General features: G+C 39.4%; 1 protein-coding gene across 4 annotated transcripts in view; it reads left to right on the forward strand.

Moving 5' to 3' along the window:
* THEMIS (thymocyte selection associated) overlaps positions 1–26,504 on the forward strand; it is a 91,826-nt gene that overhangs the window by 50,009 nt on the left and 15,313 nt on the right. For 3 of the 4 annotated variants that reach the window (XM_035323208.1, XM_035323210.1, XM_035323209.1), the window contains exon 5: positions 26,007–26,160. The exons of the other annotated variant lie outside the window; for it this stretch is intronic. In XM_035323208.1, coding sequence (XP_035179099.1) covers positions 26,007–26,160 — 154 coding nt within the window. The remainder of the gene's footprint in view (positions 1–26,006; positions 26,161–26,504) is intronic. 4 annotated transcript variants of the gene reach the window in all.

The following is a 26,504-nucleotide window of genomic DNA, read 5'->3' on the forward strand; positions in this document are numbered from 1 at the left end:
TCTCCCTCTCCCTCTCCCTCTCCCTCTCCGCCTCACTGGATATTGCCAAATATAGCACCACAGAAATAGTAATAAAAAAAAAAGTTGGACATTATTTTTTTTTGGTATTATACATCCATTTAATTCATGCTCATTACACAGATAACTTACTGTACAGAATTGCTGTCCTAGATAATTTTCAATGGTAGATAAAACAAATCACTAACAGAATATTTTTATACTGAAACTCTTTTTTTCTTCAGTGTTTAATAAATGTGTCCCCAACTTCTAGTCACTCAGGTTCCATATTTTCATTAACAGGTGCAATACAATAAATTTATTTATTTTGCATGGTGCTTTCTGATCTTTATTTTATTATTTTTTCTCATATCTGGAAGATTTATATGAATAGATTTAATTTACAGATAAATATGATTTATAAAACACCACACCATATTGGTAACCCTCACTTAAAACATAGTAAGTTAGTTTTTTTTGTTTGTTTTGTTTTTTTAATCAATTTACCTGAAAAGGTCATAGCTTATATACTCTGATAACCTTGCATAAGACTCTTTATTAAACCTGATAGGATTATTTGCTGATATTCCACCAGTAAAAGAACATTTGTACACCTAACATCGCATTTCATTTAAAAGCTTGCTCAGTTAAAGAAAGATGCTATCTCTACTGTTTTAAACAGCACTTTTGTAGAGAAAGAAACTAAACCCAGAAAAAGCACATTTTTTCATATTAGAATTTGATTCACTTGTGCCTATTCAAATAAGAAATGCAATATTCATCTTTCAAAAAGTTTTTTATCCACTTAGCCTCTGTTTTACACTTTACAATAAATGGGGTGATATATAATCCCCATTAATGAATTGATCAGCCTGGGAAAACATCACTGTCATTCAACTTGCAGAACATGACTGATGACTGAAATGTTCCCAATAAAGCATATTCAGTACAAGTTCAAAGGATGAGTATTTGGTAGTGCTTCTGTTCAGAACACAATTTCATCTGTTACTACTGCATATATTTTTCTCTTTAAATAATTAAACATATTTTAAATAAATATAAACAAATATTTTAAATTTATATTTTAAAACATATATTTTAAAAATTCTTCTTGCTTTTCTGATTTGCATATTGTGGGTCCATTTGGATATATTTTTTTGGAAGAAGGAAAACATCAGTGATATTTAAAATAAGAGAAATTAGCAGTGATAAAATAGGAGCATAGTTGTTGCCTTCCCAACATTCACAAGAAACATTTCAGAAATGAACTTTCTTGGTGCATGTCAGCAGGTAAAAGTACCATTACTGAACATCTCCTGAGAAAAAGAAAAAAATATATAGCAATGTTGTATGACCTTTGAAGGACTATCAATGTATCACTGAAAGATTAATTGACCAGTTGTAGTCCTGTTTGATGAAATCATAACCAGTTGCAATAAATTACAAATGCTTTGGCTCCAAGGCAAGCCTGAATGCAGACATGTCATTGAGTCCTGTGATCATGATGGGTAACATGTTGGATACTTTTCTTCACTAAACTGAATTAAAAGTTATGATTCCTTCTGTCTGTAATTTGTATATATATACATATATATATATATATAGACATTAAATTCCATTACAGCAAAAATTAACATTTTACCACTCTTTCGTGACTGATATCCATTCAGGCAGGGGGTTACATTTCATTTGTGGATACTACCTGCTAACAGCAGAGACCAGTGATGTGAGGAGTGTGCTCATGCCTTCTCTACTGCTTCTTACTTCTCTTTAGAAAGATTTATATTGTCCACCAAATTACCTGACAGCTCAGAGAATACAAAGGCTCTGATAATAATTAACACATCAGGATTTTTTGCTTGTTTGTTTTAAATGTGAGTATATTTAATTTTTATGACCATTTATCCTATTGATGTCTGTGGCCATTAAAGCAAAAGTTTCAGGTGTTTTACATAAACAGCAGAAAAGCCTTGGTTATAGAATCCCCTTGTTATACAAGTCTCATGCTTGTTTTACCTCTTTTTGCAAGCTGCAAGGTCTGTTCCTATGGCTTTTAAAATCTATATATGGATTCTTCTCTACAAATCTACAGATGTTCAGAGCTACAAATGTTGAAAAATCATTGACTCACTGTAGATGCCCAGAGGATTAATAATTTAAATAAAAACTGTCAGGGCTGGGGTAGTGTTTTACAGTCAAGAAATGCCTTTTCCCCGTACTATTTGCAGTCAAAAAATGTCTCTTCCCAATACCATTCCCCTTCTGGTGCATGCTGGCATAAATAATTCCTCCACTGTTAGTGGAGCTATGCTAATTTATACCCGCAGAGGACTTGGTCTCAAAAGTCTAATTTAGATGACAACGCTGAAGTGCAGGGACTTGCCATTTTTATTTGTATGTAAAGTACCAGGCACTCAAGTAGTGGTGTGTCATTAAATTATTTCTAGAAAATAAATTGCCGTTTGGAAGGCTTGCTCTTGGGTAAAATTATATCTTTTTGTATGACTTAAGACAGATGCAATGAGTTAATTTAAACAGCTCCTCTTCACTTCCCTAATTTTGTTCTCTCTCCAATCTCCCATCTCTCCTCTGTCGAGCATGCCTTCTTCTCTAGAGCTGACTGAAATAAATACATCCTTGCATGGTAGCTCAAGTACTTTATTGCAATGTTCCCTCTGTTCTGAAGGGCCTTGGTAAAAAATAAGGTAGTAGGGCATAAAAGTGGTTGATGTCAGTTATAGCTCCTGGGGCAGCTAAAAGTTGCATGATAAGAAGACTGTTTAAAGCCGTTGAAGCTCCCTCTTTCTCAGCTGTAAGTTTTTTGCTGCACAGCACATAATTTTGTCCTAGGTTTGTTGGCTGAATAGTAAGAGATTTGACAACAGTCTCACCTGCACACTGGACATATAGCTGTTAATGGGGCACTTCATTTCTGAGGAGTCAAGCAATTACACCAGGTGAAGTACCTTCTCCTTTTCAGGTCTTATGTTGGTAATTTCATAAAGGCTGTGATCTGTTTTCTGCAGTCCATTCTCCTCAGCATTAATTGCTGGTGTATTTGTCTTACCTGTGTCTGAGGCTTGTTTCCATGTAACCCTGGTCCAGCCATGATGCTACCATTCTTGCACATTAGCATATACTTCTGACAAAATTAATTTGAAGTCAGGAAAACAGACGTTTTCTGACATGTAATGCTGCTAAACAGACATGTAATGCTGCTAAACATGTGTCAGGGCTGTCTAGCTCACAAGCAGTGAAGAAATGTGATCCTTGCTGAGAGAGCTTGCCATCTGAAAAAAAAAAAAGAATCTGCAGAAAGAAAGGTATCAAAGTTAAGGCTAGTGTTATAGATGATGTAACTGAAATAGAAAGCTTATTTGTCCTATAAAGACATTATGGGCAGTGGGGCAAGCTATGAACTGATACTATTGCTTACTAGTATTTGATTCTGTGCTTGACGTTTAATCTTGGTGTTCATCCATACTTACCTGCCACAGCCCAGTGGAATGCAGTGTACTGCAATCTGTTTTCTATTTTGTGTAAGTCAGGTCCCTGTGGTGTTTCAGATAACGCTGTGAGATGCTCAGTAATTATTGTCATGGTGACTGGAATATACAGTGAACCTTCAAAAAAACATCAGTTTTTTCTTGAGGAATCGGTGTTAAGTTTTCTCAGAGTGGTTAATATAGTTTTTCTCAGGGTTCAGATAAACCATACTCCTGCAAGGTCACTGATTACTGGTGATGGACAAGTAGGTAGCTGGAGGCAGGATTCATTGAATAGTATGCAGAGAAATTTAAACAGTTTTCTTTATTGGCAGACTATATTTAAATTAACACATTTTTAAATCCTTAGGCATATCTTACTGGAAGTTTTCTGACTTCATACCTGTTACACTTAGGTTTCCAGCATTCCATATCCAAAATATGTATATTTTATAAACATATAAATGTATGTGTGCATGTGTCTGTTTTATAAAGGCAAATGAACTAAGTCAAGGGTGTTTGTTGTTGTTGTGTTTTTGTTTGTTTGTTTTTAATAGTGGTTATGCGCCAGCTATACAAAACAATTGTATAGGGGTAATAGGAAAAAAAAAAAAAAAAAAAAAAAAGAGGAAATAAAAGACTAGTGCTAGCTATAAGGATCCTGCAGAGGTATTTAATAGTATTGCAGCTGTCCAAAGCTTCAGCAGTTAAGCAGCTGGAGGGTTACTCACATCTGGGGAACTGATTTGACTAATAACTGGAAAATAAAAGTGGGATATTTGGATGAAATGAAATGAAATTCCACTAGGAAATGTTGTGATGGTAAAACCTCCTTGCATAGATACTTACAGTCATTGTTATCACCTACAGAACCATGTGGAGTGAGGGTCTTGGGGTCTTTTAGCCCTGCAGAAACATGCAGTGAACAGCAGTTCCAGCAGACATCCTCACAGATAGAGAATGCATGGCAGAAGGAACAGGCAGCAGATGACTTGCCTGCAGACACTCAGCAGGTTAGTGGTTAGGTTTCTTGGCTAGCAGACCTGTTTTGTCCTGAACTAACTCTCTGGACATGAATTTTTCTCTGTAGCTCCTGGGGAGGAAAATAGACTCAGATCCCAGATACAAAGCTTGTTGAACCATTACCCTATACACTGCTTCACAAGAACCATGTTATTTCTAAGCCAAGAGTTTGTTATATAGGTTGAATTAATGCTGCCCTTGAAAGAATGCATTTGTCATGAGGATGTAATGTGTCCCTATACATCTTGAGAGAGTCCAGAGAAGGGCTACGAAGCTGGTGAAGGGTCTGGAGAACAAGTCTCACGAGGAGCAGCTGAGGGAGCTGGGATTGTTTAGCCTGGAGAAGAGGAGGCTCAGGGGTGACCTTATCACACTCTACAGGTACCTTAAAGGAGGCTGTAGCAAGGTGGGGGTTGGTCTATTCTCCCACGTGCCTGGTGGCAGGACGAGGGGGAATGGGCTAAAGTTGCACCAGGGGAGGTTTAGGTTGGATATTAGGAAGAACTTCTTTACTGAAGGGGTTGTTAGTCACTGGAATAGGCTGCCCAGGGAAGTGGTTGAGTCACCATCCCTGGAGGTCTTTAAAAGACGTTTAGATGTAGACCCTAGGGATATGGTTTAGTGGAGGACTTGTTAGTGTTAGGTCAGAGGTTGGACTCGGTGATCTTGGAGGTCTCTTCCAACCTAGACTATTCTGTGATTCTATGATCTACATCAAAGCCTATCAAAAAGTTCTGTGTTAGAATAGCCTTGTGAAATAGTCTAAGGTATTCCTATTGGAAAATTATTCTAAAGTAGTTAGGGATCATCAGCAGACAGTTCTATCTTGAGTGACACCCACTTTGTACTGATAGCACGAATAAATTTACCACCTTACTGTCCTGGAAGCCCCTTCTCCTATGCTCATGGTGTAAAGATGAAATACAGGCAGGTAAGAAGAAGTCTTGGAAGAAGTAATTGCCATATCCAGTTCTCCTCTGGAGTAAAATCTTCAGGAGACCCTCTGGTGACAATATGTGTTAAACTGTTTCCCTGGCCCAGAACATTAAGTTCCACCATGTCCATGAGAGAAATGAAGTCTGAGGTTTACCTGAAATGAAGGACTGTGGTCAGGAATTAAATAAATATTTTTAACGGGGTACTGTTACAATGAAATATTTGAGATGGGCAGAAAACATTTATATTAGGAAAGGGTAAAGCCCTATATTGCTGCTTCAAATCTGGATCTGTCCAGTTTATCAGTACACTAAGGTAGCCTAAAGCTTGACTGCATGGCAAAATCTGGAAAGAGCGAGTGGTTGATAGTTGCTGATGGTATGATTAGAAGCCTGGGAGTTACATGATGATGCTCTCTCTGCCTGTGGTGTCATTCACAAGAGATCTAAAAAGGTGTCTCACAGGTGGAGTAAGAAAGGAATACTTAGGGAGTATTGTACCAAGTCTGCAGCTGGTTGGGGCAAGACAACCCCAACATCCCATCTTTTGGCTCCCTGGTTCTGTGCAAACAGTGGAGATCAATCAATTTTCATCTCCCTCATGGACAGATTTTTCAATTACTTTCACAGACTCATAGAATGGTTTGGGTTAGAAAGACCTTAAGGACCATCCAGTTCCAACCCCCCTGCCATGGGCAGGGACACCTCCCACCAGACCAGGTTGTGCAGGGCCTCAACCAGCCTGGCCTTGAACACCTCCAGGGATGGGGCATCCACAGCTTCTCTGGGCAACCTGTGCCAGGGCCTCACCACCCTCTCAGTGAAGAATTTCCTCCTAACATCTAGTCTAAATCTCCCCTCTCTTAGTTTAAAACCATTCCTTCTTGTCCTATCAATATCTGCTCATGTAAAAATTTGTTCTCCGTCTTTTTTATAAGTCCCCTATAAGTACTGAAATTCTTCAATGTGGTCCTGCAAGAGCCTTCTCTTCTCTAGGCTGATCATCCCCATCTCTCTCAGCCTTTCTTTGTAGGCCCTTTCTTCAGAGGACCTCAGATCATTTTTGTGGCCATCCTGTGGACCCACTCTAACAGCCCCACATCCTTCTTGTGCTGGGGGCCCCAGACCTGGATGCAGCACTCCAGGTGGGTCCTCACAAGGGCAGAGCAGAGGGGGACAATCACCTCCCTTGACCTGCTGGCCACTCCTGTGTTGATGCAGCCCAGGATGAAGTTAGCATTCTGGGCTACAACCATGCACTGTTGGGTCATGTCAAGTTTTTGTCTACCAGAACCCACAGGTCCTCCTCTGCAGGGCTGCTGTCAATGACTTCTCCACCCAGCCTGTACTCCTGTTTGGGATTGTCCCAACCCAGGTACAGCACCTTGCACTTGGCCTTGTTGAACTTCATGAGGTTCACAAGGTCCTACTTCTCAAGCTTGTCCAGGTTTGTTTGGGTGGCATCCCTTCCTTCTAATGACTTTGCAGCCATTTATAATGAACAGCAGTGACAAAGCACGTGGCTCTGTTCCTGTTCCTGTGCATTATCTATTAAAACCTGATGAGCTGTTGAGGAACAACACTGGGGTTTAATCAGCCTCTTGATTTTATGCCTCTGTAATGCTACCAATGTTCAGTAACCTCCCTAAAATGGAAATCCACAAAGGGGCTTTGATTTGGTTTTGTCTTCCACCTACAGCAGAGACCTAATAATTACCAAGTGAAAGCAGAAAGATACTGGTTAATTCTATTAAATGCATATGTGATGCATTTCTAATAAATACCGTATAAGTAAACAAACTTGTTCATCTATAAGAAGAAAAACATCACTGATCTTGATGTATTTACTGTACTGCTTTGAACCTGGTTTGATTTCCTTACTTTTATCACTAGCAAGACAAAAGTAGCCGTCAGGAGCAAGAGATGTGCAAGACTCTGGAAGAAAACAGAGTATATTAATGAAATGTACTCAGCAGAGAGCCTATTATGGTATCTGTCCTCTCTCCTGTGCCACTGCAGAGCTAAAAGTGATTGATAATAACCTTGTAGTTACTGTACAATTTGCCTACAATTTTATAGTTGCAGTCATGGCATTGATCTACAGTTAAATGAGATAATTCCTGTGTGCTATCTTGCCAGTCTTCCAGGAGCAATGTAGCAATTGTGTCTGTGAAATCACTAAAAATGAATACCTGCTTGATTCCAGGGTTTAATAGAGAAGTTTTAGATAGTTACATTACGAAATTGTTATAAAGAACATTCTTAAGTTTGTAAGAGAAATATGATGAGGACTACCTAAACCTAGAAATTTCTATCAGTAATATTGCTTTTATCAGAAGAGTATTTTATAGCCTCTGCTTTCCATCTTTCATTATATGAATGCTGCAGACCATTTTTGCTGAAAAAAATGATTGTAACTGCAGACTTACTAATATTCAGTTCTAAGGCAGTAAGAAATATTTTTTCAACATTTGCTAAATTAATCTGCAAAACCTGTAGACTACTGGAAATATTGAAAGAAACTGTTTTGAAATGCATTTTTTTTGAATTTCACAGATATGTACAATGGACTAAAATTAAAGCTTTTAGAAATTTTACTAGAAAATTCCAGGGACATTTCTGTTTTGGACTAGAAATCAGGCAGTTCAGCAAAGACATCATGAAACTTTCAAATCTTTTTGAAGATTTTGCCCATTATCTTCCCAAATTTCTTCTTTCACCCAGCCCCCAAACTTACAATAAAACAATTGGGTCACAGCAGCACATGGACCACCTTCTCTAAAGGCTTGCTAAAACCAGAGTGCAATGATATTCAAGGGCTTCTTGTTCCTCCCTGGGGCTACCTCTTATTTGCAATGAAGTCTGGTTTTGCTATGCCAAAGTAAAAAGAGGCCTTAAAATGGGAGCTGTTTACTGTCACAGAGGGGTATGTTTTCCTGTTGCTAACATGCTCGTTATACAAGTGGCCAAATGGGCTAGGAGGAGCCAGAAGTTGCTGACCCAATAAATTCTGGCTAGGAAGGAGGCTTTGGAAGTATCCTCAGTTTGCCTATGACACAGCTTTTTAATTCTCAATATTTTGTTTCCATGATTTCAGTCAAGAATGCTGAATTTGAGACTGCTTGTCTTAGGAAGTGAGTAATGCTGAAGGGAAGGCTTTTGCTGGCAAGCTCTGTTGTGTTATCCAGAAACTGTTGCTATCTCACAGATGCTCTCTGACGATCCATGTAAAATGAATGAGAGATTTTAGTCCAGCTCCAGGTAGATTAGAGATTTTTTTTCTCAAGAGCCATTGTCACATGCAGTGCTGCCTGCTGTCAAGCTTATTAGCTATCCAAGGAGCTGAAGTAAGTGTTGGAGGGTGAGGCTAACCTGAGATCTACATTATTTATATATTCTTTCAAATGTCACCAGGCACCCAGGCAGAGTAGATGGGTTTGTTAGTTTTGAAGTTTCTGTACCTAAGTAAATATAAGACTATTAAACCACAGAATTAATGATAAAAAGCTGTACATTCTTCTTTTATTCATGTCAGCCTTCTCATAAATCCACAAAGAAGGAAATAAATAAATGATGCCAAGTTATTTTCTTTATTTATTATTTGAATTTTAGTAACACCCACAATTTATTAAACACTGACTTTATCTGTGAAGAATACAGTTCCTTCCCTGAGTACTTTCAGTTTAAGACTTATAGGATTTGTGTATCTGATTATTCAGCTATTCTATGATTTCCTTAGTGCCAAAAATATGTTTTGCAGTAGAAAACCTAGAGTCAAAGGTCCTGATCTTGCCAGCTCCTAGGCTTGTACAACACCACAGTTGTTGTGCATTTGCATTTGCCAAATAGGATTATTCTCTGTAGCAAACTTAAGTATGTGTGAAAGTGTTGGCAGGGTTGAAGTCTTTAAGGCTTTGCTCCTGTAAGCATTTACACACATACATAGCTTTACTCATACTAGTATGCACACCGATTTTAACAGACTAATTTACTCTAGACGATTAGGAATTTTTCTTGCATTGATTTGTTTCTCACTGGGGCAAGAAGCATACAATGCCCCAAACCAGCCAAATGCTTTAGAGAATGTGTGTTGCTTTCATTAAACTTGCAGCAAGCCACTCTTCAGCCATCTTAAAAAAAACATCAAGCACCTCATCTCCCTGTGACTTGGTGGGGGTCATTTCAGGTTTGCCATTTTGTTTCATCACAGGCAACTAACTTCACCTCTGCCACATCTCTCTTTGCATGCATGCCTTCAGCAGCCTTCATTTTCTCGCTGTAGCCAGCCATAGGCAGAGCTAGGACAGTCCAGCCTCTCCAACACTGGAACATTTTTCTATCAATCATCTGCTCAATTCTGTGCTCATCTACAGCACTGTATTTTTGGTGAAAGAAACAGCGAAAAACAGCTCTGGAGAGAGATATTGCTTCTCACATCTGACTGTGGCAAATCTTTCTTCCCTGACGTGAGCGATTACAGATGGCTGAGCTGTGTAGTTTCCTGAGACAGCCACAATTAATTCCTTCAACTTCAGCCAAAAGGCCTCCTCCTCTCCTGCTTGCCACCATTTTGCAATCTAGACAGAGAAAATGAAGGGATGCTGGAGATCAGCACTCATTTCAGCTTAGAAAACACAGTCCCATTGCTGGCAATGCTGCCAGCTCAGTCAGACAGCTGTCCTTTTTGCTCCTGGATCTGCAGCTGAGAGCTGAGCCAGTGGGCCTGGAGAGCAGTCCGGGTCCAGGTAGCCAGCCATGCTGCCTACAGGCTCCTCAGTGGCTTGAGGAAAGTAAACAAGGCCTGACTGTACGCAGAGGACTCACACAGCACCAATAATATTTGGTACAGTTTAATCAACTTGGTTAGTAAGCATAGGTCAATGGACTCCCCTGGGATCTGGATGGATTTCAGAGCTGGCCAAAGTAGGATGTGTACACCCTCCAGCTGTGACATTGGTCTCAATGCATAGAGGTGCTTGCCTATTCCAATTTTCTCCCCTGAAAAAGGCAAGGCCTTCAGAAGTCATAAGGTTTTGCTGCCACTAAGGTTGTGCTAATAAGATAAATTTCTGTGCTGTACTGTGAATTATGGTAGAATACCTCTTGTGTAGCTTATGTGACAGGAAAAAGATGATGAACAGGACCAATGGTCTGGCATATGCTCCATGCATACAGGACCAGTGGTTTGGCATGTAATACATGCATATTATGTCCCACTTGGTCAGTTTTGTAGTTATGTGATTTATTTGCTCCTCTGTCAGAGCATGCTAGGCGTGATGGATGATCGCAGGGTTTGGGGGTTGCTGTTTTTTCCAGAGTATTTTACACAAGTCTGTTTGGCTTGTGTAGAGTGAATGAATGCTTCCTTTTAAGAAAGAAAAGTTGTGCAGGTAGATTTTTTTAAAACTGCAAAATCTTCATTAGTGTCTGAAATGGGTTTATAATGGAAGCTGTGCAAGTAATGTGAACAAGTTTTTAATAGCTCAGAAAATACCTGTTCCATAGCTTCTTGCCAACTCCCTACCTAGTTCTATACGTAGTGTAGCTGGTACTGGCATCACTTGTTTTCCCAGATTGTCATAATTAGATCAAGCTGAAAATGAGAATGTCCTTAGCCTCACAATGGACCTTCCCAGACTATCACAGAATCACACAATGATTCAGGTTGGAAAGGACCCCTGGAGGCCATCTGGTCCAAAACCCTGCTCAAGCAGGGACACCCAGAGCAGGGTGCCCAGGACCTGTAGCTTTTGAAGATCTCCAAGGGGAAGACCCTACAACTTCTCTGGGCAACCTGTGCCAGTGCTTAGTGCACAGTAAGTAAGTGCTTCCTGATACTGAGACATAATTTTTGTGTTCCAGTTTATGCTCATTGCCTAGTCCTGGCAATGGGAACCAATGAAAATAACATGGCTCTGTCCTCTTTGCACCCTCCCTTCAGTTATTTATAGACTTTGATAAGATCACCCTTGAGCCTCCTCTTCTCCAGGCTGAACAGTCCCAGCTCTCAGCCTCTCCTCATAGGAGAGGTGCTCCAGTCCCTTCATCATCTTGGTGGGCCTATGTTGGTCTCTTTCCAGTATATCCCTGTCACTCTTGTACTAGGGGGCCTTGGAGAGTCCACCAAGACTCCTAGGTTCTTTTTGCAAAACTGCTTTTCAATACTGGTACCTGGGGTTTTTCCTCCCCAGGTGCAGGGCTTCACTCTTCTTGCTGCATTTGACTAGCTGAATGCAGTCACACTACCCACAGAAGAGTGAAAACAGACAAAATCAGTGCATATGTCAGATCTGGACTTGCCCATAAGTTGTTACAGATGAAAGCTTTACTAATAATCTGATGTGACACTTAATACATAGGGTAGGTCAGTTCTGAATGTTCAAACTACTTGCTGTTGATAAGTGTGCAAAAGTTGTCTTACTTAGGCAAGTAATAGGACTATAAACATTACTTCTCAACACTAACTCAAGATTGATGGCATAATAATCTCTTTTTAAAAAATTTGTGAGCTTGTGTGGTCTCATCTCATTTTCCATCTCCTGAGAAAAAAAGTACTCACACCAGAAAAAAAAAAAAAAAAAAAAAAAAGACTGACCATCTGAATGTTGAGCATGAAGTCTCAGGAGAAAATAGCATTATAGGATGGTTGCTTAACTGAAAAGCAAATGAACAATTAAGCTTGTTCAAAGAGTGAATGAGATCAAATTTTATGCTGCAGAAATAAAACTTTTTCTACATTCCCAAGGTAATTCAATGGATTGAGGAAACCAGAACAGTTCCATGTGATAAAACTCATGAGAGATCTACAACTCTGCCCTCAGAGCAATCTGAAAAGTGCTCTTGTTAAGAAATATTTCCAAGCATTGTCCACCAAGCAATTATGTATTTGGTCAAAGAATCTTCCATCTGGTGTGTATCTGTGGTCATTTTGGCAAAGACTTCTGAAGTTGTGTATAGCTGTCTTGGCAGCTCAGATTTTAACAGCAGTGTCCATTAGGACAGGACACAGCAGGACTGTCCATGCCAGCAGCTTCATGGTCAGCTGCAACAGCTGACCATGTAGCTGCTGTAGCCAGCAGCTACATTGGTCAGCTGCAACAGTATTGAAAAAAATACCAGTGTGGATGTCTTCTTGGGCTTTGTTAAAATCACAATTATTTACTTAATTATTTTGGTCAGGATATGCATATACTTATCATTTAGAATGTTTTCTGCACGTAGAATCTTCCAAAAAGATGTTGAACAAGCTGTTTAAAAGGCCTGGTTTAGTACATTGAGGCTATATGCAAAATTCAGTATTTCAAGAAGCTGGACATATACTGAATACAAATGAACATGAACTTGGGAGAAACAACAGCCACTTTCAAGGCTGTGTAATCACTAGTGTCATCTGCAGAATGGCGGAACTAACAACTCAGGCATTATTGGGGTATAATTAGTTTTTAAGACAAATGCATACTTTACATGGCTGAAGTTTCATGCTCTCCTTTTGAGCTAGTGCACTCAATGAACAGATGTGAGAAAAAGCTATTCAGTGAGATTAATGAAATCCTGATTCTCCTATTTTTAACCCAAGCATTATTACAGCTGAAGTATCATTCTATAATGAAGGAATTGTCCCGTATCAGAATGAGAAAAGCAGTGAAAGGAGATCTATTTGTCAAACATGCTGTCTGACTGAGAAAAAAAAAATGCCTTAAAGTTTTAAAAATAACCTAAATATTTGAATACCTTACAAGATTTTATCATAGACCTTTCTATGTCCATCAAATATAAAACAGATATGGACTCCTGTAAAAGCAGGATTCCCTTAATTATGCTTTCAATGCATCAATATTTACTTAATGGACTACCAATCTACCATAGCTGTGGTAAGAACAATGCCTTTGGTAGGTGGACTATAAAGAAGACAACTGCTCATGACAGATGTCTGGGAGCATGACTACACATGGAAAACTGGCTGTGGCAATGAGTTGGCTGAAATCTGTTTGATTTGAACACAGTTTTGTCAGGTTTGTGATCAGTGCTGTGAGAGCTCACCAGGAGACAAGGTGGATCCTGATAATGGCACGAACTGAGAATGTAAGCAATAGATTTCCCCGGGGACTGAGAATGAAAGAAAGATCTTTTGGTCCTTCCTGTAAGCTTGAAGATTGACATTCCCCAAGGGCTGAGTGAGGACATTTTCCAAGATCATCACATACAGACTTTACCTTCACCTGGACATGATTCACCCAGGCCTTTTGTCTCAACTGGAAATACTTGTCTGTCCTGTATGATGCATCCATAAGATCAGAGCAATGAAGATGAATTGCTTATACCTTCAAGTCTGTCTAAAATATGGTTGTGTGTGGGAGATGACCTGTATCATCTGAATGGTATGGGGTACACTTTTGTCCCACCACTGTACTTGCTGTTTTGAGTCAGACAGTCTTGAAAAATCAAGTGATGCAGGCTGAAAACTGGCTACGTCTCAAAATCTCAGAGTTTGTTCTCTGTGCCACTACAGGGGCAGGGCATGTGGCATGTCTAACTAGACCCCACATTGTTTCCTTGACAGGCATAGTGTTTGCTCATCATATAATACAAATATGTCGCATTCACAGTGGGAAGGAGGGAGGAGGAGAAGAAGATGAACAGTTCAGAGGTCACTCTTCTGCTCCCTTAAACCTTCAAGTCCAAATAAAGGATAATATGTGCATTTGGTTTCCACTCACTAAAATAATATACCATTTATTTCCCAAAGTGAAATAATTTTGAGGAGTTTTGTTAAAAAACAACCAACCAACCACCACCACCAACAACAAAAAAACGCTTCTCTTACTTACCTAACTTTCTACTCTCCCGTATACACATTGTTTTATGTGTTTTGCAGCCATGGAAAAGTTCTAGATTTAAACTGTGCTTAATCCTTTCTCATCTGATTTAGTTCCAGTTTCAGTGTGAAAGACAGTATAATTTTAAGAGGCAATACTTGGAGAATTTTAGTTCACCTGAGCTGTAGCTGTAACTTAAGCCATAGCTCTGCAATACAGTCACAGGGTACGTTTTTATTTTCATCTTTTTAATAGTATCCTAAATAAACAGAATACATTGAAAATGAGTAACTACTATCTCCAGAGTGGTTCCTTTAGGAGCATCAAAAAAGACTGTCAAGGACACAGTTACAATCACCGCAAGGGAAGAAAATGCGTAATTGCCACATAACCATGAAGAAGAAAAGGGAAGTAAAACACAGCTGTGATGTGGTGGAAGTCAGTGATATGGCAAGTCCATCTATGTACTATGAACAGTTACGAACTAATCTGTTACATATGAATATGAACATGTGTTACAGGTCTTCCATGATAAGTCATACAGTGACTGAATATGAAACATTTTCTGCCATTAGACATCTCTTAGCGTACAAGCAAAGTACTGCCATCACTTTTTTCCATGATTCTTACTAGGACAACTTTCCAGTTATTTTTCTGCAAGCCAATATTTAACATCGATCCAAGAAATAACAGGCTGGTGTTTGTCCAGATCCTCTCTTCTGACCTCTGGCTTTTTGGATAGGCTTAAAAGGCCTCAGAGGTGTAGCTCTGAAGATCACTGGAGCACCAGGTCTAACCCCATCTTTCTGGAGAGAACATAGAAATGGAACATAGAACATAGAGACGTAACAAAAAAGCTTGAAAAATATTATGAGCACAAGAGAATATGTAATTCTTATCTCACAGCTTGGTACTGAGGCAGCTCATTGTTTGAATCCACAGCCTGGCTCAGAAGTCAGCTGGTGACCAGGGCCTTCTCTTTGCCATGGAGACAAGCTGGGGAGAGCTCTTGGACCACTGTAGGTCCAGCCAGCTCCAGTGCCCAGGAAGGAGGATGGTCTGTGGAGAGATGTGGGAAGCGGAAATGGGCATTTTGTGTTACTCAAAGTTTTATTTTGATACCAGAGACAACATACTCTTGAAGTCCAAACTGATAACGGCTCATTTTTTCACAAAAGAGTCTGAAATGTCCCCTTTTAATATATTTTATAAATACAGTTAGAAATTCCAGGATTCAAACTTTGTTTCTCAAGAGAAAGAATCAACTGCTCCCTACTATGTTTTTCAATATTAAAAATAAACCAAAACCACAGCGACTTAGCCAGATTTCGTAACCACCAGCGTGCAGTTTAACACAGCTGTGAGTGAATTCCATTTCGGAGCTTTGAAATTACGTCAGATGATAAAGAGTAAAAGGGGAAGTGAAAATGGGGCGGAATAGTTTCTTTCTGCCAAAACACTTTAGCTTCTAGTGGACAAGCTGAAATATTTATGTACTTATATCTCTATATACATTTATATGTATACACGTATGTGAGAGGGTAAATTCTTGAAGGGATTCAAATGTTACAGAAATACCTGTTAGAATAGGAATGCATTTTACTAATAAAATAACCCATTTCTCCCGCACTCCTGCTGTTATATTCCCCACTGTGGCCTGGAAACCAGATGATTTTGAAAAACAAGAAGCCTGATTCTGAACTCACACATGAGTTAGTAAATCCAGGATAATGCTTCTGAGTTGCACGGAGTGACTCCAGATTTACACACAGACTCTGAGATCAGAATCTGCTCTGAAGTATTTAATTCCTACCAATGCAATGCCCCGCTGCTTCACTGAGGCTGCTGTCTGCCACACACAGCATTTTCTGTCATTCAGTAAGAGGAAGCACAGTGTGAGCTCTGCAGCTGGACCTGCAGACTAATGCTAGGGAGGGCAGCACAGCAGCAAGAACTTGAAAACAATTTATTTTAAAATTCTTGCTCCCTCTCCCCAACTGTCTCAGCAGGGCCACAATTAGAGGAAATGGGGCAGGATGCATTCAGACCAAGGGGAGCCACAACAAGGCTGGAAGTGGATCAGGAGTTCAAGGGGAGACTGGACAAATACTTGGAAGAGAGACCCTTTGACGGTTACTAATAGACAAGCCACATCAAACTCAGGAAATTCCCTGAGCTGAATATAGTAGGAGGATGAGAGTGTGTTTGGAGGGAGCAGATAGTCTGGCTCTGTCCTTGCTCTTCCGTTGTGTCTGTTTATGACATGGTGAAGAAAATATAGTGAGATGTATTTTGACCTGGACCAGTGTGGTTATTATTTATTTTTATTTTTTTAAGGGGCAAATAAGATCAGAGGATTGAGGGAGAGGCATCCAGGATAATGGTGCAGTGAGGGGTGCCTCATTTGAGATTCTCTGAGAGGAGTTACAGGATTTTTTTTCTTCTTTTCATTTGGTTTCAGTTCAAATTTTCCCACATTAAATTGAACTTCTGTTCGCATTGACTTCAGCATTCAGATTTCATTCTGTTGAGTAGATTCCATCTGCAGTTTGGCAAACCTGCAGATAATTAGCTCTCCCTTGTAATTAAATTTCCAGTTAATGTCCCATTAAGATAAATGAGAAGAATTCGCATCTTCTGCTTAAGTGGTGATTTCACAAAATACAACATTTCATAGTCTTTGAACAAACAAGGACTTCCATTTGCTGAGGTGAGATGTATTTGTGATACAGTAGCAGATCTTAATAATTTACACCTTCAGAAGATTTTTTTTTCCTCCCACTGCTCAGTGGATGAGTTGGCCAAGGGAAGAGCAGAGCCTGCTTTGGGGCTAGGGCACCTGAACAACAGGGTCCTGTTCCTGCTTCAGCTCACAGGTGCCTTCTCATGCAGTGAGTGTCATGGAAACCAGAATTTTCACAGGTGGCTGCTAACTGAATTTCTCTGTCCAACCTCAGAGAACCGAGGCCTTGTTTCTGTAGCTGAGCACTCACCATTGTGGCTGAGATGAACAGGCAAGGTGGGCAGGCAGTAAAACCTGCACCAAAAGCACGGCGAGGAGGCGGGATGGGTGGAAAGGAGGCAGCTGGGTGGACATCACTGGTTCCCACTCAGTTTTTGAGGCTTATGTGGACAAGAGCATGTTTCAAATTACCAGCATATAAAACGTGGAAAATAATACTTAACTTCCTTGCACGATATATTGAACAAAGAAAGTGATGCTAAAGACTAAATGTTCAGAAAAAAGGCAGGCCTTGATGAGCAGGTGTGTCTGAAAAAACAAATGTAATGCAAACATCATACACATTACATAAAGATGAGAAAACTCTGTTCTCTGCTGTGAGGCTCTGAGGAACAAGCCCTTACCCCTTTATGTGTTTCATGAGAAGGGGATAATGAAGATCGAGCTGACAGTTCTGTATTTTGCATTTAAACTATTGCTAAAAAAATCTTACAATACCCTTTATGATTAGTATCACTAATATCTGAATACGTAAGCCTCGTGATTTTGTGCTGAATAAATAAGGCATTGTTTCAGCTCAGGCCACTCAAGGATGCCCTACATTATTTTCTGTTCTCTTTTTCTTGTATACACACAGAACAGCAGAAAAATGGCTGAGAATGAGCCTGACAGTTCTAGTTACCCACAGGCATAAAGGACCCTTTGGTAGCAAAGCTTCATTTCAAAATCTCTTGAGACATACTCTGTGCCAGTCTTGGACAGACTTTGGAAAAGAAAAATATCTCATTCAGCAATAAATGGTTAAATAAGCATTGAGAACATTGAATGAGTGCGTGAAAGTCATTGGATTAAGAACAGAAAGTTTGGGGTTCTGAAATTCTGGAGCAAGCAAAGAATTACAGTAGAATGTAATAAAGGTACACACTTGTACATTTTTTTATTGATAACATAATACAATTTATTTTAGCTCATTCGGGTGTAGATTTTCTACCTGAAGTGTGGGAACTATCCATGAAGAGTAGCAGTATTTAATTACCTTCTCAAAACCATCATGAGATTTCCTTGAAAAGCTTGTGCTGTGCACATAAAAACAGTCCTAATTTAAAAGTTATCCTGTAGTCTGGAACGCTTGTTTTTTCCCATTTTCTGCTCCCCCTAAATGATTAAACCTCAGTCTGTTTACTTATCGGGTTTTAGCATTTCACTGCGTAACACTATGCAATAAATTATCAAATCAGATGAATGTTTTCTTTCTGCCCAGCCCCAGATACAACTGCGAGATTTGTTTTGCTTGTGGTTTCAGATGGGGGGAAGCGGGTGGACCAGAAGGAGAAATCTGTCTCAGGCGAGAGAAGTCGTGCTAAGTTTTTACCTATTGTTTTACCGATGAAATGTAAGCCCTTGCAAAGAAGTTTGACGTGCCCAGGCTGGCATAAGGCAGGGAATACAGCCATCTAGCGGCTGCCGAGGCTCCCTCCCACCGCAAGCACCCTCCTTGCCTACCAAAGAAGAGTTTGTTCTCTTCTTACAGAAATGCTTTTTCCTTCGCTGTTTATTCTTTGTTAGTCAGTATGCCATCGCAATAGTCATGCAAGCTCAGCATGTTCTACGTGCCATTGATTTCTTGAAGACCGTTCAGTCTGATATGTTGGTTTTATTTATTTAGAAAAGGATATAGCTAAAACATGACTTTCTGCTCTCTTTTGTTTCTGAAATCCAGATATTCTTATTCATGCTTTGAGCAAGGATAATCTAATTCTTTCCTTACTTTCAGGAAAATACTGCTTCTTAACTACTCATTTTGAACCTTAAGAATGTGCCTACAGTGGCATCTGCCTACGGTCTATCGTGGCTTTATTATGTAACATCCTCATTGTAATCCTTGGGAAAACCTGGACTATTGACAATGAACAGCAAATTAATTGCAATATTGTAAGCACATACAGAAAGTACCTTGTGAGGAAGAAACCAGTTAAAACTCTGATCAAAACCCAGTAATTTAACCAGAGGTTCCATGTGCCTTTTAGGCAGAGAAGAGCTCACAAACTAATGTAATTTTGTTCCTGCCTTTGAAATGATACAACCTTGACCCCTTCTTTGGCAAAAATAGTTCATCTGTAGTTTATAGTACCTTACAAGTTCTGGAGGCAAATAATAATTCTCACAAGTGTTCCTGTCCTGTATGTTAATGAGGCTAAGTGAGGATCCTCTTTATTGCCCATGGCCTTTCTCAAGCGTCTTCTAACTAGCTCTTCTCCTTTTCCACACTCCATTGGACTGTGGAAAATGAAGGTTTGATATCATGTACTGGAATCAGTGCAATGGGGAAGGCTGTTAAAATTCTTCACTACAAAATCATAGACCCTTGTCAGTACCCTTAACCACAGGTACACTGTGCCCTTGCAAAAATTACTTTGATCTGCAAGATAAGTTGTCTCACCAATAGATCATGTAAGAAGGCTACCTTGGGATACAAATGAGTAATAATCTAAAGGTAATTGTTTCCTTTCAAGTGGAATAAATCAGTCCTGACTGTCTGACATAATAATGCAAATTTCTTAAGAGATGTCAGCAGTTTCCATTTGTGTATTTCTATTATTTGATTTTGTGTTTCCCATCTGTTACATGGAAGTGTTCATTCCTTCTTCTATGTATATAGTTGGTGAAATTTTATTTTGACTAATATTGATGAAAATCTGGATTGAAAAAAAAATAAAGAAATGTAGTTACTCCAGTTCATAGTCTTGTAAATTGAGAGAGAATTTCAGTCTCTGTCTCAAGATTGTCTATGGTTCTGATTATGATAGCTTTTATACTGGTTCTGTATCAGTGCAGTATGGGAATCAAAACCCGGGATTCTTTTCTAATTCACTGCAGTTCTTAATTGTCCTACAGAAAGTCGTGCAGGTGTAAAAAAAAATTGGAGCAAAATTATCCCTATTGCTGTAGGTAGGTTTTCATTCTGTAGGTTGCTCTGAAACTCATTAAGTTTTCCCTATATGTCAGCAACTATGACTACCCTGTTATACTTGTACTGATGTGTCTCTCTGTACCTCCCTCTCATAATTTCTTTAAAATACTCTCGAAAATATTAAAAACTAAAGTTTTGTTCACCCTGATTTGGGCTTCCCCATGAATATTATGCTGTCTGATTCTCTTGTAGAACATTTGTTTGTAGGTTGTTCTGATATATTGTCCTTTTTGTCTGGAAAGAGTGCAATATATTTCGACTGCAAAACCATTTATCACACTTTCTTTCTATATATGAAGGTTTTTGTTTTGTTTTGGTTTGGTTTGTTTTTTTCTGTTGGAAAGGTGCATGCAGCAATTAAGCATTTTACAAGTAAATATAACAGTGGAGTATATGCCAAAGCAAAGATATATGTCTAGAGCTTTGGCTCTAAAGGCAGTTTCTAAAGGCAGCAAGAGTGCCACTCCAAACTGTCTTTAAAGATTGCAGTAAAAGGTTTATGATCTGTATCTGCTAGCATGGGTGACTCACAATAAATGTACTCCAAAGGTGTAGTGCCATGTCCAGCACTGATTGCTCCGACAAATGAGTACTCCTCTTCACTAGAGTCATTTGTAATCATATAACAGCTTGACTTTCTGTCTGGAAAGGCATAGTTTTGTCAGACTGGTTTATGCCACTACATCTCTCACAGCATTTTCAGTGACTATGACAGCTGTTGGTTTCATATTTACTCCCACATTTTTCTGCACTTTAAACAAATGTTGCTTCTCCTTCTTTACTCTGAATGTTCTAGATACTGTTGAGGCTTTTTTTTTTTTTTTTCCTTAAAAAAGCAACCAAAACAATAATGTGTATTATGAACACATGTATAATTTCCTTTCCTTATAAACAGATTTAACAGCTTTTTCGCCTTGTGTGTTTTAAGAGCTTCTCTTTCTTCTGTTCTGTCTCAGAGGTTATAGTAGTTTTGCTGGGCCTCTCCTCCAGAGTATTTTTCCTTGGCTTACTGAGCAGTTGTGACCAAATAGTGCTGTCAGCAGTAAATGCAGTATACTGAACTGCCTTCAGTAGTTTTTGGGGCTGTTATCTTGAAAAGAAGCAGAAATTTCAGGATCCATTGCATCATGGATTACAATTTGGCTCCCTTAAGAGGAAAAATGCTATGGACTACAGCTCCTCAGCCTGAACAAGAGTCGACTCTGGAGAGAGATTAAATATGTCTGTAAAAACCTGCATGCGGGGAGAAAGTAAACAGAGTGAATACAATGGCTGCATGAAATTATTTGGTAGGACAGTTTTTTAAAAAAGGACAATTTACATGATGCAGAAATGCAGAAATAAACTCTCAAACTCATTGCCACATGATGTTGATATCAGAAATGTAAATGAGTTCAAAAACAATTACACATAGTAATTAAAGAAATATTCACAGGGAGGCAACTATTTATAGCCTGATTTTCTGAAGACAGGGAAGAATATACCTTGGAACTGTGAGAAGGGGATGCTAACGTATGCTTAAATTTTCTGGGGAAATTGACATTTTTGAAAGAGTTTCTTTGTGACAGGTGCTGTAGATGGGCAAAACATTGCTATTTCTCTGATGCTGTTCATAAGAACAAGAACTGATGTCAGGTGTCACTGCTCCTGGAGCAGACAAGGGAAGGGAAACTGCTATATAATTTGAGTTCATGCACATGCACACAAGCAGTAGTGTGTTAAGCTCTTCAGGTAATCAAGGGAAATTCATTCAAACTGTTTGCTCTGAAACTCAGTTTGCTACTTTAGTGTTTTCAGTTTATGCATCTTGGATAAACTCTGGACTCATTTACAGCTTCTGCAGAATGCTGCAACTTCTGTTCTTACTAGGATGATTCATCCCCAGATCTTTAGTTCTCACATAAGCCTCACACTTTGTTGTATCCTGTTTGATGTAACACCTCTTACTTCCTGAGAAGGACTGTGCAGTCTTACGCTACCTTACCTTTACAACTCTGTCTTCTGAGTTATTTTTGGTCAGTGAGTGGACCTAGAGATGTAATGGGTAATGCTTAGCTATTGAGGTAGGGTTTTGTTGTTGTTGTTGTTGTTGTTGTTTTAGTTCACACACCTCTAGCTTGGATTATCCATATGTTGAGATTTGGGATATCCTTTTGTGTAGTCTGTTACAAGAAGTGACTGTGGTTCAGAACATAAAGTTTTTAACTGAATCAGTGTTTCTTCTGGCAGTAACAGTACTGAAAACCACAGCTGGTATCCTGATTTCTTTAAATCAGCAGACCAATGACTCTGGGTAGATGAAAACCTTGTACTGTTAAGCCTGCCTAAGCCTGCATTGCCTATTTGGAAGATGACTGTAAGACTTCGCTCAGACTTTTTTTTTTTTTTTTTTTTTTTTTTTTTTTTTTTTCTGTATGTGTGTGTGTAGTTTAAAAAAGCATCTTATCTCTGTCTCTGGTATAACTGTTATCTATAGCTCCATTAAGAATGTTGAAGTGATATCAGATTTCAGAATATAATGAAGTGACAGTCCAGTTTCTGTTACCTTGTTTGTTCTGAAATGTTTGAGTTCTGCATATTTAAATATATTTGCAGTGTGCCCCAGGTAACCATTGTATCACAGTGTGTGGTTTTGCTGATGACTGATAAGATTAGCACAAACTTCAGTTACATTCTTCCTAATGAGGGAATCTTTCCGTTTTGATAGTATGGCTTGTTTTTAAGTTAGTTAGGGTAACACAAAACAAATAATCTGAACATACTAATTCCTGATATTGACTGCCAGGCTTAATAGATAAATAGGAAGTTCACTGGAAAATCAGAGAAATCATGTTGAAAGCATTATTTTTTTATTTATTTTTAGTGTTTAAATTAAGGTCTCCCAGTTACCTGAAAACTGTCTTTTGAGTGAAAGCTTTCTGTGTGGCTGTGGTGGTTTTACTCGGGTGGGTGGCCGAGCTCCACTACAACTGCTCTCTCGATCCCCCTCCTCGAAGAGGAAAGGGGAGAAAATACGATGAAAGGGGCTCAAGGGTTGAGATAAGGGTGAGGAGATTGTACAGTAATTATTGTGATGGGCAAAACAGACTCAGCATAGGGAGATAGTAAGATTTATTGCCTATTACTAACAAGCTAGAGAAGTGAGAAACAAAGGAAAGAAACCAAACGCACCTTCTCCCCCCCCCCCCCCAAATCCACCCTCTTCCACCTCTTCCCCCTGAATGGCGCAGGGGAACAGGGGAATGGGGGTTATGGTCAGTCTATAGCAATTCTTCTCTGCCGCTCCTTCTCAGTCACTCTCGTCCCCTGTGCTGTGGGGTCCCTCCCACGGGATGCAGTCCTTGCTGAACTGATCCAGCGTGGGCTTCCCACAGGCAGCAGCTCTTCAAGAACTGCTCCAGATATGGGTCCGTACCACGGGGTCCATCCCTCGGGAGCACACTGCTCCAACCTGGGTCCCCCACGGGCAGCAGCTCCTGCCAGGTCACCTGCTCCTGCGTGGGCTCCTCTCCACGGGCTGCAGGTCTGGCCCGGAATCTGCTCCAGCAGGAGTCTTCCTCAGGCTGCAGTCTCCGTCAGTGCAGGTCCACCTGCTCCACCGTGGTCTCCTCCACGGGCTGCAGTGTGGAACCCTGCTCCACCGTGGTACTCCATGGGCTGCAGGGGGACATCCTGCTTCACCACGGTCCTCACCACAGGCCGCAGGGGACTTCTGCTCCGGCGCCTGGAGCACCTCTCCCCCTCCTTCTTCACTGACCTTGGCGCCTGCAAGGCTGTTCCTCACTCCTCTCACTCTCCCAGCTGCTGTGCGGCACAGCTTTTTTTCCCTGTCTTAAATCTGCTCTCACAGAGGCGCAAACAACATCACTTATTGGCTCAGCTCTGGTCAGCAGTGGGGCCCTTACCAAACATGGGGCAGCTTCTAGATCCTTCTCACAGAAGCCACCCCTATGGCCCCCTGCTACCAAAACCTTGCCACATAAACCCACTACAGAGGCAAGTATACCCAATAACTTGAACACAGGAACCATCTGCCAATGAATAAAAATATCTCCCTGCCTCTCCCAAGACCTTTCATTTGTGACAAACAGATATGACTGATACGGAGGACAGTACAAGTTTAGTGACATCTTTGAAAAATTGTTATTTAAGCATGTATTTTCCTCAAGCAAAAGATGGACATTTCTCATTAAGTACTTGTAAAATGTGTTCATATTGCCAGGGTAGGTGTGTTTAGGTCCAGATGGTCAAGAAAAGAAACAGAAATAAAACAAAGGCCACACTTTGCCGGTGGAAGAAAGGCAAAGGTCCTTTAACTCCAGTGAAGCTGTTCTACAATACAGTGGATGAGTATCATCCTAGTTTGAACAGCATTTTTTCCATTGGGTTATTTTTCTTTTAAGAACTTCTGACATTTCTGTCTTTGCAAAATGTTCCTCAGCTGTGTTTCTTTTTGCACAAATCCCTGATGTTTCCATGAATTACATCACTGTTTTAAGCTTTGCTTGATATCAGAGGTTCTTTTGCAATCACAGGGAGTGCTAGCCAGCATTGTACAGCCTGTACTGCACAAACTTGCATTGAATGCTGTAACTCAGTCAACCCCTGCAGATTGAGGTTTCAGTGTTTATTTCAGAAAATGGAGATAACTACCTTGGGTTCTTCTAACTGAAAAATAATGGTCTTCCACTTATGTCATGTCATGACCCACCCACTGAGGAAAATTGTCCATACATTTTTCAGATTTTTCCTGAGCTCTTCCGCTTAATATGCTCTCTCAAATTTTCTATTTCAATTACCAGCGACTTTCCTCTTGCTAGTTGATATCTTTTGCAGAAGGGGCAGATTGTCATAAAAACTGAGTTCATGTTGTGCTTTCACAAATTGTGGGTTGATCCTGAAAAGATCAGACACTATTGCTGGGTCACTACTGTCAGTTTTACCAATGCAACCTTCTGTCTCTGAATAGAAACAATTTTATCATTGCTGAGGAAAATCTACATATAATTTTGAATGGAAAATCTATACTTATTATTTAAAATAAATGCAGACTTTCTAGTATAAAATGATTATAATTGGACTGTAAATATGCTGCAGCTACTGTATAGCTTCAATGAAGATATACTTTTTTACACTTTTAACTGACACGTATTTGCACAGGTAAAAATATTTTTTACCTGAAAGAATTTATAACTAATATCTCACAGTTAAAAACACAGAATTAAGAAAATATCTATATCAAGCTTGAAATTCAAGGAGTAAAGTATTACAGCCACATAACTTACCTTCTATAATGTTATAATACTGTAGTTAATTATGTCTTGATGGTCTATTCCTATCATCTAACTATACTCACCATGCTATGAATGCCACTGTATAAATGTAATTGAAATGTCAAAGTTCATATGAACCTATGATGTAATATATATCAGAACCCATTAAATGAAAGATCAGTACAATAAAAGTAGTTAATAAGAAAGAAACCCGTTATCAACCAAAAGGCATAAGTAAATATCCCTCCTTGTATTTACATGAGTCCATACACCCAAATAAAGAAAAGGCACTCTTAAGATATCTTCTAGAGGTAATTTCTTCACCTAGAGTGTCTTCTAACCATGATATTTTTTGAAGTATTTGTCTTAAAGAAAAGCATTATCGGAAATGTGATTAATGAGTTGCTTTGACAAACAGATTTGTAGTTAAATTTCCCAGAAGCAGCCCAAAGAATGTTGCTCTTATGTGTCACATCTCTGAAAGTATCCAGTTTGGAGTAACAATTTACATGTGAAGTCAATGCATTCTTCTATGTAATTTCAGAATTTCTGTGTAGACACCACCAAGAAATCGTGTGCAAATCAAGCTGCTGATGTTTCGGAATTACAAGTTAGTTGTCAAAATGATTTGGTGCATCATGACAATGTGAAGGACATGACTGGGAAACCTGCATTAGTAGAAGCCGCTGTGATTAAAGGTCAGTTAAGATTTATGGTTTGAGTTATTAATGCAACAAATCTTATCCCCACCCCCCCTAAATAACTTGGACACAGGATTATTTTGTGTTATTTCATTTGCAATCTGTGGATTTGTCAAAACCAATGAAAAGCAAACATTTCTGTTCTTCCTCCATAAATGCCATGAGGTAAATTCATCCAAGCTTTCAACAGCAGCATAGTGTTAAACTCTGTTTGACACTGTAACGTGAATATTCAGTAGTTTATAGGAACAGACTTGTGTGGAAAGATGCACTTCCCTTTTCCTTTAGGAAACGTCATATCAGTTGTTACAAAAAATGCTGATTCCAACAGGTATTAAAGA

Source organism: Oxyura jamaicensis, chromosome 3 (assembly GCF_011077185.1).
Source record: "Oxyura jamaicensis isolate SHBP4307 breed ruddy duck chromosome 3, BPBGC_Ojam_1.0, whole genome shotgun sequence".
Lineage (NCBI taxonomy): Eukaryota > Metazoa > Chordata > Aves > Anseriformes > Anatidae > Oxyura > Oxyura jamaicensis.